The sequence below is a fragment of the Urocitellus parryii genome, chromosome 2, assembly GCF_045843805.1.
Source record: "Urocitellus parryii isolate mUroPar1 chromosome 2, mUroPar1.hap1, whole genome shotgun sequence".
Taxonomy (NCBI): Eukaryota; Metazoa; Chordata; class Mammalia; order Rodentia; family Sciuridae; genus Urocitellus; species Urocitellus parryii.
In genome coordinates this window covers 80,488,355-80,501,126 of record NC_135532.1, presented here as the reverse complement: position 1 = coordinate 80,501,126, position 12,772 = coordinate 80,488,355, and the positions used below count along the sequence as shown (strand labels likewise).

The window sequence follows — 12,772 nt, the reverse complement described above, 5'->3', positions numbered from 1 at the left end:
TATGTGATGTATATAAATCAAATAAAACTGAAAACATTTATAGTGCAATTTGGTAAATGTAGATTTGTTAAGTGTTCATTTTTAATTTTTTTTAAACTGAAGGCTACCTCTTAGCTGATGATACTCAGGGAGAGACTCCGCTAATACCTCCAGAAATAATGGAATATTCCATTAAGCATTCATCTGAAGTTGACATTAATACAACACTTCAAATTTTGGGATCTCCAGGAGAAAAGGCTTCTTCCATCCCAGGGTACAACAGAACAGATTCTGTGATTAGGTAATATGAACTCTATAGCTGTGCTCTTGTAATTTATACTGTTTTATAAATTTTGAGTTGATGGGTAGATGAACAGAGGGATAGGCACGCTGTAAATCGGATACACGAACTAAAATAAAACTTGGAGAAGCCTTGAAATACACAAGGATGGCAAGTACTCAGTATTATTTAGGCAACACCACTGTGGTGGGAATTGACAGCTATTTCTAGTACTGAAGAAAATAAATGTAAAATTACTCTAAATAGGAGATTTGGAAGAGACATTCGGTCTAATGTACTATGAACATAGCACTTGTCCACCAGAAAATAGTACTGAGGTATGTACAGGCACCCTTAATGAGGGAAACAGGAATTTGAGGTTCTTAGGAACCAGGTGAACGTTAATAGGTGTTTATTGTTCACGAAAGCTAAAACTACATTTCTTTGGCTTTCCAAAGGAAAACTAATTTTTTTTCTTATAAAATGGAAATATTTATCTTGAATATGTGAAACAATGAGACCCTGTTGGGGGATTTACAAGGTAGAATAGTGCCTCCAACGAAAGAGGATTCACTTTAGTCTTCCCAATAGTAATGGCAAGTTTTCATAATTTTTAATGGTGACGTTAAGAAGGGGTAAATATGGAATAAATAAATATACTTTTAAAAGTGGATTTGAAAATAGTATTTTAAATTTGAGTATTTTCAATTTAAATTAAGAATACAGAGATGTCAGTAATGATAACAAATTAGGTTTTTTTTTCAGTTGCAAAATCAGTAATTCAAACAAGCTGCTATCCCTTCTATTCTTTTCTTAATGAAAAATCATGGGCATCATTTAAATCTCTACAAAAGACAAAGTGATTTTTTTTTTCAAGTTGTAATACTAAGCTGATACCAAGGAAATCTTTGGGAATTCATTTCCTTTAAAATAACAACTTTCTATTTGAAAAGTTTTAAATCATTCTCTGGGATTACTATAGTCTTTAAATTCAGTATCTGTGGAAATCAGTGCTTTTGCTTTGGTTTGTTTCATGGTGAATGTTAATTTCAAAGACAACTAATTTCAGGGTGCTGTCATGTATTCTTTGTCATATTTCTTGCCTGGGTAGTACCATTAGGAGTGCTTTCCTTGTATTTTAAGTGCTTTTTCAATTTTTTTCCAGTCCCAGGTATCAGTGTGGGAGCAAAACATCTTTGTATCTGAGAGCACAGACTATGGAGGGTTGTGCATCCCCTGCCTTAAAAAAAAAAAAAAAAAAAAAGTCCCCCCCTTTTTTTAATCCAAAGAATTAAATGTGAAATTAACTGGTGTTTAGGAAAAATGTTCCTTGTTTTACCAAAAACATAGTTCACCTTTATTGAAGAAAATACCATTTAACAAATAATTATTGAGTACTTAACTATGTAGTAGTCACTTTAATGGTGCTTGGAATATATCAGTAATAAAACAAACAAAATTCACTCCTCCTATAGAGCTCCCTGTAAAGGAGAGATGATCAAGAAGTAAAATAATATTAGAAAACAGTAAATGCTGTGGGTAAAAATGTAAGCAGAGTAGGAGGATAAGGAGTTAAGACTTCAGGGATCATTTTAGTTTTAAACAGTGTGATGTACGTCAGCCTTTTTTAGAGGTGATTTGAGAGCAAAGACTTGAGGATGGTATGGAAACCATAAAAATGTTTGGGGGATAAGCATTCCAAGGAGAACCAATGCCCTGGGCATATCTGGCATGTTCAAGGAACAGCAAGAAAGCCATTGTGGACTAGGCAGACTGAAGTAGAATTTTGTAAGAGATGGTGTTGGGAAAATAGAAAAAAATTAGATAAGGTCTTTAGAACTGTATAGCATCTTTCACTTTTGCTCTGAGTGAACTGGGGTGCTATTACACAGTTTTGAGCAGGAAAATTACTTGTGTGTTAAAAAGATTACTCTGCTGTATCAAGAGTGAATGATGAAAGTGAAAAGACCAGATATGTAGCTAGTTGCAGTAATTCAAGGATATGATGGTATCCAGATCAGATCAATCATAGAAAAGTCAACCATGAAAAAAGTTAAAAACACTGATTGATTGTGTTGACTTTTAGTTTGTGAAATGCAAATGTAATCCAGGATTCATCTAGGAAACTGAGTGCTGTCTAGAATATACAGTATTTTCAGATAGCATTCTTAAGGAACTCAAGTAGAATTGAGGTATTAATCTTGGAATAGCAAAAATAGAAGATATTTTGATCAGTAGTGTCTTCAATTCCCCTTCATGATGGGATCTGAGGATATAATAAAGTGTATAGAAACACTTGTATGTACCTAGTCAACTGGCAGGGAACTTCTACTTGCAGAATGAAAGGAAGGCAAACAGTGCTCAAGGCAGTGATAGAAGCAAAGGTGGGGAGAGAGAAAACTTGGTGTGGCTAGTGTGTGAATGTGATGGGAGGAGCACTGGTCCTGGTGAGTGAGATGAGGTTGAGGCAGGGAGGGTGCTATACGTGGGCTCATAAGGTAGGAGTGAAACTGGGGGAAAGGATTTGCAATAGATAAGTGAACTTATCCAGTTGTTTAGAGGTGATGTTCTGTGGAAGATAGAGTTAAAGGATAACAGCAAATTGGGAAGCACTTTGTTAGTAGTTTTTGAGTAAAGGTAGAAAAAGTCCCTTGGGTTTGAGAGGTGTGTCTGAATGAGCTCCCAGGCATATGCTAATTGTTGGAAGTGGTGGAGAGGAGATAGAAAGGATGAAAGAATGCACTTGGGGTTCCCCTCTGTCTGCCAGACCACTGCCTGAGCTGCTGTCTGTCTGTCTATCTGTCTGTCTATCTTTCTTTTTATTAATTTATTGGTACCAGGGATTGGACCCAGGGATGCTTAACCACTGAGCCACATCCCCAGCCCTGTTTATATTTTATTTAGATACAGGGTCTCAGTGAGTTGCTCAAGGCCTTGCTAAGTTGCTGAGGCTGGCTCTGAATTCATGTTCCTCCCAGCTTAGCATCCCAAGCCGCTGGGATTACAGGTTATTCACCTTTCTTCTACTTGACAAAAGAAAGGTGGAAGCTCTCTCATTCTGACTTTACTGTGGGGATTGGCAGGTATATAAAAGATCACAGAGTGCCAAATAAAGGAGCAGGTGCAAATAGTGCAGTGTTTATTAGAATGAGTGTACAATTAGGAAGTTCATCCCATTGCATTATGTAATATTGAATAGGAGCTAATCTAGTGTCAGCTAAGAGATTATTAAAATAATTTTTGATAGTAGATCTCTGTGATTTTTGTCATATACCTTAGAAGAAATTCAAATAATTGGGTGACCTTGAAGTTTTAAAAATACCTTCTTTTTATTAATATGAACAAGTTTTTTCACTGTTTTCTATCCATTAAAATGAAAAATACAAACCAAATTGTGTTCAATGGTGGCTTATCCTGGTAATAAGTAATATTTATTCAGAGATACATGGGAAAGAAAACACTACTGTGTTAGCCTAGACAGTTGTATCATAGTATGGTCAGCAAATATAGCATATATATTTATTATATTAGGATAATGTTCTATAGGGAATTGGAAGTGAAAGAAAATTTTGTTCACTTTTTAAATAGATGGTGTTAGCTATAAGAACACTGATTGAATTCTAGTATATAAACATATAGTGTTAATGTAACCATTTATTTAGAATTCTGGTAGGCTGGAAATGATCTAAAATTATTTAATCTTTTTGTTGTTGTTGTTGGGGGTGGGACACAGGAGATACTGAGGATTGAACTCAGGGGAACTCGCTCTGAGCCACATCCCCAGTCCTATTTTGTATTTTATTTGGGGTCTCACTGAGGTGCTTAGTGCCTTGTTTTTGCTGAGACTGATTTTGAACTCGCGATTCTCCTCAGCCACTGTGTTGGCAAATTATTTAATCTCATGGGGAAATTTTGGTATATTAACATAAATGAAATAATGGGGTTATTGGAATATTTTGTTTACATACCCCCTAAAATAAATTTTGAAAGTTTGAGCACTGTTGTATAAGGAGTTCATGGATAGTGAGAAAAGTAAAGGTTCTAGGATCAAACCTTCTGACTTAAAAGGAGGAGGCTGCCATTAAAGAATAGGAAAGAGTGAGCAGATGGATAAGGGGGGTGTGGAAAGTGTGGTGCTGGGGAAGCCAAGGGAAGGAGTTTTCTCAAAAGGACAGAGTGGTCAGCATCATCTAGTACTTCTGAGACACTGAAGCTGGAAACATGTTCATCTGATTTCATTACAAAGATTTCAGTCTTGAGAGTGGTGAGGAAAGGAGCAAAGACCAAACCTCAGTGATTAGATTCACAATGTTGCTATTTAGTATTTATTAAATTTATTATAATAAGTTATTTTATTGTATCCTTTGCTTCTTTGCCTTTTGGCTAAAGTCAAGTTAAACATATATATGACTTATGTGCCCATCTTGCACTCCCAGAACAAAGACATTTTTACTTACCTAAATATCATACTATGTTATTGACACCTCTTAGCCATATGAATTATGTAGTGGAGACAAAGACAATATGTGCACTTACGTAATCTTTATAGCAAGATTCTTATTTTAAAATACTATTAGGAATCATGTTTAATGGGAAACGGAGGACTATCAGATTTGGCTTGGTACTGCAGACATTCTAGAGGAGTCAGTTCCAGATCTTATACCATAACAGATCTTGTGTTTTATGGTATAAAATCACATGCTGTGCCTACCAAGGGAGTTTTAGGTAGTGATGGAATGCTGAAAGAATTTGGCATGCACTCTGAACATTTAATTTTATATATTTCTCCATTTTTCATCTTTAGACAGTAATGCTGAGATTTGCACATGCAATAATGTCTCTAGTGTTGACTTTCTTCCGTCTCTTTATCTTGTCTCCAACTTTGTCATTCTCATTAGAAATATTGTAAAGCATTTGTCTACAATCCTGTTGATGATATTTTCAAGTATTTACTGGCCTAAACCCAGAAACTTGAGAACAAAAATGGACTTTTAAGAAAAAAATATAGTTAGACAACCTCTGAATCAATAAAAGAATAAATGACTTCTGTTTTATACCTACAGGCTATTGTCTGCTGTTCTAAGAGTTTCAGAAGTTGAATCTCGAGCAATAAGAGCAGATCTCACTCACCTACTAAGCCCTCAAATGGGCAAAGATATTGTTTGGTTTCTAAAACGCTGGGCCAAGACTTATCTCCTTGTGGATGAAAAACTGTATGATCAGGTCAGAATGTAAAACTTCTACACTTCTTTGGATTTATGATGATAGTTATAAAAGTGAGAATATTTTTCTTATTGATTTTTCTCATCAAAATGGAATTGGAACATTTTTCTGCACTGAAAACAACTGAGAATTCTGCTATTTTGTGGCTTTTCTTAGAGCACATTCATTATTAGTTTATTTATTTTACCAGTATTAAGATACAGTTACAAAATTGGGCACAGTAGCACATGCCTGTTACCTCAGCGACTTAGCAGTCTGAGATAGGAGGTTTACAAGTTCAAGACCAGCCTCAGCAACTTAGCGATGCCCTGTCTCAAAAAACTGAAAAAGGCTGAGGATGTAGCTCAAACATCCCTGGGTTCAATCTCTGGTACAACCACCACAACAAAAAGATAACAGACTGCTATTTGGAAATTGAGTAATATATTCATTCTAGTGTGTTAGTATGAGAATAAAGTTGACAGAAAAATCACATTGGAAAATAGTGAATTGAGAATGTCTTTTTGGACTTAAGAAATTAATAATTTATAAAATTAATGTGAATAAGCACTACTTTGGATTTAGACTCAGTTTTTCTGTGGATTATTTTTTCAGATGATTGATATTTCTGATCTCACAACATTTGTTTTCTCTCTTAAGATAAGTCTGCCATTCAGTACAGCATTTGGAGCAGATACGGAAGGTTCTCAGTGGATTATTGGCTACCTCTTACAAAAAGTCATCAGTAACCTCTCAGTCTGGAGTAGTGAGCAAGACCTTGCAAATGATACTGTGCAGCTCCTTGTCACTTTGGTGGAAAGAAGAGAAAGGTAAACCCATTGTTGGAGAGCCTGTGGAGCAGTGCATGCACGCACACAGACATTCATGCCATGGGGGTGTATGTGTGGGAGTAGTTTGCAGGTCTAAGTCCAGATAGATGCTACATTTTTTATGGTAGTTTTTTTTTTTTTTTAAGATGTTATCACGCTATCTCAACAAATGTAGATGGGGCTTTCTTGTGTTATAATTGAAGATTGCATTGACTGTTCAAAGATTTGGCATCAGAGAACCTTAAGAGTAACATTAGTCTTATTAGTAATTTATAGTTTTTAAAAAACATTTGAGTGTAGAATATTCTCACTTGATTTTTTTTTCCAATTATCCTGTTAGCATTATCTCCAACTTTAAAGATGAGAACAGCTGATACTTAAACTCTTAACATTGTAGAGTTTTTAGTGCTTTCTATAGCAATTCTGAAAAAACTTTAATTTTTCTTTCTGTACATGAGTATCATTATTGTTGGTAATACTCTTGCCGTTGCTACTATTTATCAAATTCTTATAATTTGCTACATATTGTCCTAAGAGTTTCATATATGGTATCTCACTTAATCATTATCAGTCTCAGTTATCAGTCAGCATGAGATTGAGGGTTGCTGTAACTATTCTTATCCGTATTTTACAGATTATAAAATTGATTAAGTGAGATCAATTAATTCCAGCTGGTTGTAGTTGTGTATGCCTATAGCCTCACCTACTCGAGAGGCTGAGGGAGGCAAAAGGATCACTTGAGCTCATGAATTCAAGACCAGCCTGAGCAATATAGTGAGATCCCCACCTAAAAAAAAAAAAAAAAAAAATCCAGTTATCTTTAATTTTCATTTTCTTAATATATATGAAAGTAATATATGTTTTATTATTTCTACCCACAGGGCAAACTTAGTAATTCAGTGTGAAAACTGGTGGAACCTAGCTAAGCAGTTTGCAAGCCGCAGTCCCCCTCTTAATTTCTTGTCAAGTCCTGTGCAGAGGACACTGATGAAGGCTCTTGTCTTAGGGGGTTTTGCACATATGGATACAGAAACCAAACAACAATATTGGACAGAGGTAACAGTTCTCTCTAATTTAATTGCACCCTCTCATGTAACTCTATAGTTGCTTTATCTATGTATCTATAGTCTATAGGGATACAAATATTTCAGTCATAGCTTTTTTGATGTTTTTTCCTCTAGTGAATGTGTGAAGCTTATTACTTGACAAATAACTCAATTTTATCATTTGTCCATACCTGCTTATGTGGAAACATTGAATATTATCAAATGTTCTATATTTTAGGCATATTTTCCCAAGCCTAATGAGGGTCTAAACTTAAAATCTTAAGACTGGGGGTGTGGCTCAACAGCAGAGAACTTCCCTACCATGCATGAAGCTGTGGGTTAAATCCCCAGCATTGGGGTAAAGATTGAATTATGACATAAAAATTGGTGAAATGGGGGCTGGGGTTGTGGTTCAGTGGTAGAGCGCTCGCCTAGCATGCACGAGGCACTGGGTTCGATCCTCAGCACCACATAAATGTGAAATAAAGATATTGTGTCCGCCTAAAACTTAAGAATAAATATTTTTTTAAAAATTGGTGAAATGTTTTCTTGTCTTGAGCAAACAGACACAAATTAACCACTTTGTTTTCTGGGGCTTCTGTAAACTTGGTAGCTTAAAAAATAGATGTTTATTGCCTCATAATTCTGGAGTCTGGAAGTTCAAGATCAAGTATCAGCAGGGTTGGTTCCTTCTGAGGGCTCTAAGGAGGAATCTATACTTTCTGGTAGTTTGCTGGCAGTCTTTGGCGTTCCTTCATAGGTACATGCATCATCCTGCTCTGTCTTTGTTTTCACATGGTATTCTTCTTAAGTGAGCATCCACATCCAAATTTCCCCTTTGATGCAACACCAGTTATATTGGATTAGGAGTCCACTTTATTCCAATGTGATCTCATCTTAACTGATTACATCTGCAATGACTCTTTGTTCAAATAAGTTCACATTCTGAGGTGCTTGAGAATTGGATTTCCATATAGGAATTTCTAAGGGACACAGTTCAATTCATAACAACCACCATGGACATATTATATATAATAAGTTTTGAATTGGGGATTAGGTGTGTATGTACATTATTGACCTTTAGTCCTTGTGTCTAAAGTTCTCTTAATTTCTGAGAAGGGGCACAGTAGCAACAGTTGTGTGTGACCTCGGAAGTCAGAGGTCACAGACTGTATGTTTCTAGTTTAAATAATTGTATCATTTTATGGAATTAAGTTACTGTTCCCATGAATGTGAGTACTTATATGTACAGTACAAGATTTAGGATCTGGAGTTAGTGTTCTATGCTAAGAGTAGAGAAAGAAAGAGCAGGCAAGAGCTTTGTGTTGGGTGCTCATTAGAACAGAGGTTTGCAAACTGCAGCCCATAGGTAAAATGTGGCCTGTTTTTGTAAACAAAGTCTTATTGGAACAATTTTTTACATCTTCTCTATGGCTCCGTACTTCACACAGTGCAATCTAAAATATTTACTCTGACCCTTTATATAAAAAACTTTGCTGACCCCCCCTCCCCGTAAAAGTCTTAACTTTTTATCGTTTTTAAAAATGTTTTTGCTAATCCTTTGAAAAGAGACGGAATGAAATTGCACAGTTCTGTGCATGATACTGAAAAACTGATATTTCATGACTTAGGTGTCATTTCTTTGTGTATACCAGAATCTAGTTTGTAGTTTATATATATTCCTTACTTTCTGTGCTTGAGCTGCCTCCAATAATTAGAAATCTTTTGGAATCTAAATATTGATCCAAGTTAAGGAACTAAATAAAGCGGGTTTAGAAAGTTTATGCTGTACTTTTATAGGTTCTTCAGCCACTTCAGCAGCGATTCTTAAGAGTGATAAACCAAGAAAACTTTCAGCAGATGTGTCAGCAAGAGGAAATCAAGCAGGAAATCACTGCTACGCTGGAGGCCCTTTGTGGCATTGCTGAGGCTACCCAGATTGACAATGTAGCCATTCTTTTTAACTTTTTAATGGACTTCCTTACCAATTGCATTGGGTTGATGGAAGTTTACAAAAATACCCCAGAGACTGTCAATCTCATTATAGAAGTTTTTGTTGAAGTTGCACATAAACAGATATGCTATCTTGGAGAGGTGAGCACTTTCTAATTTTTATCCCTTCAGCATTAAAACTCTTCAAAGCTCCAATAATGTATTGATGCATGTTTTCTAAAATAAATTTATTTTTCCAAAAGATCCTTCAGGAAATCTTTTAAAAAGAATTCATGATTCAGAGAAATCATGTCTAATAATATAACTTGCCCTAAAATTTTTTAGAAAAAGGCTAAATTTTAAATATCATTGTATTCTTAATATATGTTTTTTTGTTACTGTTAATGTTTCAACATTTAAACAAGTATCATAGCTACTATTTGAATTAAGAGTAAATTTAAACTTCTCTACTTATTTCCCAGCCTAGATTCTACCAAATAGAATAATTTGTGCTTGTTTTCTTACAGTCCAAAGCTATGAACTTATATGAAGCCTGCCTTACTTTGTTGCAAGTATATTCTAAGAATAATTTAGGGAGGCAAAGAATAGATGTTACTGCTGAAGAAGAACAGTACCAAGACCTGCTTCTCATTATGGAACTTCTTACTAACCTTCTGTCAAAAGAATTCATAGATTTCAGTGACACAGGTAAAGTATAGTGTGATGGTTTTTAAACTTGATTGTGATTGTTGTTTTTATTAAAGCAAAAGATTGTTTGAAGTGAAAACCCTTGAAGTTCAGTTTACAAAACAAATTAAAGTAGATATCTTTTGTTGAAGTGAGGGTAAAGACCAAGCCTTCCTGCTGCCTTTCCTCTTATAAAAATAATGTCTTCAGCTGGGCTAGTGGTGCTTTCCTGTAGTTCCAGCTACTCAAAAGGTTGAGGCAGAAGTATTACTTGAGCCCAGAAGTTTTGGGCCAGTCTGGGCAACATAGTTTCCAAACACCATCTCCAAAAAAAGATTTCTTTCTTTCTTTCTTTCTTTCTTTCTTTCTTTCTTTCTTTCTTTCTTTCTTTCTTTCTTTCTTTCTTTCTTTCTTTCTTTCTTTCTCTTTCTTTCTTTGTTTTACTTAGTTACACATGACAGTATAATGACCTTGACATATCATACATTTGAATCAGATGGGGTATAATATCATTTTTCTGATTATACAGGTTGCAGAATCACATTGGTCATGCATTCATATATATATACACACAGTAATAATAATGTCTGTTTCATTCTACTGTCCTTCCTACCTCCCCACCCTTCCCATCACTTTTCTCTACCTAATCTAGGGTAACGCTATTCTTTTTTTTTTTTTTTTTTTGGTCTCACATCTTCATACATGTATTTTGTATAACAATGAGGGTCTCCTTCCACCATCTATGCAATTCCCTTTCTCCCTCCTTTTCCCTCCTACCCCTCTTCCCTATGTAGAGGTAATCTTCCCATGCTCTTCCTCTCTTCCCCATTTTGAGTCACCCCCCTTATATCAGAGAAGACATTCGGCATTTGTTTTTAGGGATTGGCCAACTTCACTTGGCATAATCTGCTCTAATGCCATCCATTTCCCTGCAGATGTCATGATCTTATTATTTTTTTAGTGCTGAGTAATATTCCATTGTGTATATATGCCACATTTTTTTTCTTTTTTTTTTTTTTTAGTTTTTACTGAATATCAGGCCCTGTTCTTCTCACATAGGATGAAGTAGACAACATTGTTATTCTCACTTTAAAGAGGAGGCAATAGAAGCATAGAGAGGTTAAGTCACTTACTCATGGGTATTTAGGTAGTAATTTGGAATTCAATTTTAAAACCCAGCAGGTGACCATGGACTCCAGTTTCTTCAGAGTTATGTTTTATTGACTTCTTTGTGTCCTCTGAAGGTGGGCATCCCAACAAACCTAGCACTTTTAGAGTGTAGTTTGGGAAACCCTCATGGAGTGCAAAACCCTGAGTTCTAGAATTGACAGGCCACTTAAATTTAATAGCTCATCAATAACATGATGAGAGGAAAGTCAGTTAGCCTGTTTGTTTTCTTTATTGACTGGTAAAATCTACCCCCTACCCAGCTACTTAACCCCATTGTCAAGCTTATCTTTAAGGTAACCAGAACTTGTTTTATAAGAGAAACAAACCATATCTAGCATTATGTTGTTTATGTTATACAGACATTTGTGATAGTAGACTTTTTGGCTTCTCCCTTTCAAGAGTCTCTTAAATTAGTGCTATAACACCCCAATTAAGTCGTCACACTCAATCTTTGAGGTTGTTCTTGCTCTGTTTCCTTTACTGGTCATTCTCCTTCTTCAATGAACCATGGTTTTCCCAGTATGTGTCCTGTACTAGACACCGTCAAAGTTCACTGTCTAGGAGGTTTATTCAAGTTAACCATGGGTAATATGGTGAAATGGTTTGAAAAGCACTGTCCAAACTTTGCCTTAGCAAATTCTTTTCATTTTGTCCCAGGTCTTCATGCAACAGCCGTTCCCATGTTTTCTAAGTCCTTTGGTTTGTGCTTCACAGTCTCAGGGTGTTAAACCTTTTCCAGGTCAAAAGTGCCTCTTCCTCAAATAGTGTGCATTATGCCATCCTACAGGGCGTTTGTTGCCTCTTAGAGGTTTAAGTACTGTGCCGAGTTAAGAACTATGCTGAGAAGGAGCTGTGACCCAGTATTAAACCATTTGTACAGTTAGATGATTTACTGTCAGAGGTACCCCTATATTTCATAATCAGCTCATTATTTCAGATTTCTCATTTCTAGAATGATTATCAGTTTCTAGGTTCCCAGTTCTGACTGAAACTATCAGGTCCATCCTATTAACTTGAGAAGTCTACATTTTAAGAAAGTTCCCTAGACATTTTAGATGTGCTGCCTTATCTGGAAGGTAATATTATGTTCTTCTTTTAGAATAACTTTCCCAGAATAATAATTCCATCATGTTCATACCTGCTTATATAATATATTAGATCCCCAGCACTGGGCAGTGAGGAATTATAATAGAAGTAAACATTTCAAGATGTTAGGGATGATAGGGCTCTGGCCAGTTTCTAGGATCTCTTCCTTTAAAAAAAAAAAAAAAAAATGTGGTGCTGGGGATTGAACCCAGTGCTCTACCAGTGAGCCACAACTCCTGCCCTGCGTCTCCTCTTCTTCTTGCCTCTCTGGGAAACCGACACTGTTTCCTCACTGGAGTGTGGATGAAGAATCCTTCCCCAAGTACACCTTCTGAGATCTTCCCTTGAGTAGCACACTTTCTGTACTAAATTTCCTGAATCCAGTAGGGCTTATACCTCCAATGAAGGGAAAGCCGTTGACATTTTTGGAAAGATTTTGACCTGGGAGTCTTCCAGGACTAATACGTGGTATATTTTGCAAAGTTTCTATTGAAAGAAATAGTAGAACTACTAAAGGCATTTGGAGGGCAAAGACCCTCTCTATCATTCAGACTACAGTG

At 35.9% G+C, this 12,772-nt stretch overlaps 1 protein-coding gene across 1 annotated transcript in view; it reads left to right on the top strand.

Moving 5' to 3' along the window:
* Xpo4 (exportin 4) overlaps window positions 1-12,772 on the top strand; it is a 122,958-nt gene that overhangs the window by 98,762 nt on the left and 11,424 nt on the right. Inside the window, exons 13-18 of the mRNA XM_026394968.2 lie at window positions 103-280; window positions 5,323-5,482; window positions 6,122-6,291; window positions 7,173-7,347; window positions 9,138-9,431; window positions 9,797-9,977. Of these exons, the coding sequence (XP_026250753.2) occupies window positions 103-280; window positions 5,323-5,482; window positions 6,122-6,291; window positions 7,173-7,347; window positions 9,138-9,431; window positions 9,797-9,977 (1,158 nt within the window). The remainder of the gene's footprint in view (window positions 1-102; window positions 281-5,322; window positions 5,483-6,121; window positions 6,292-7,172; window positions 7,348-9,137; window positions 9,432-9,796; window positions 9,978-12,772) is intronic.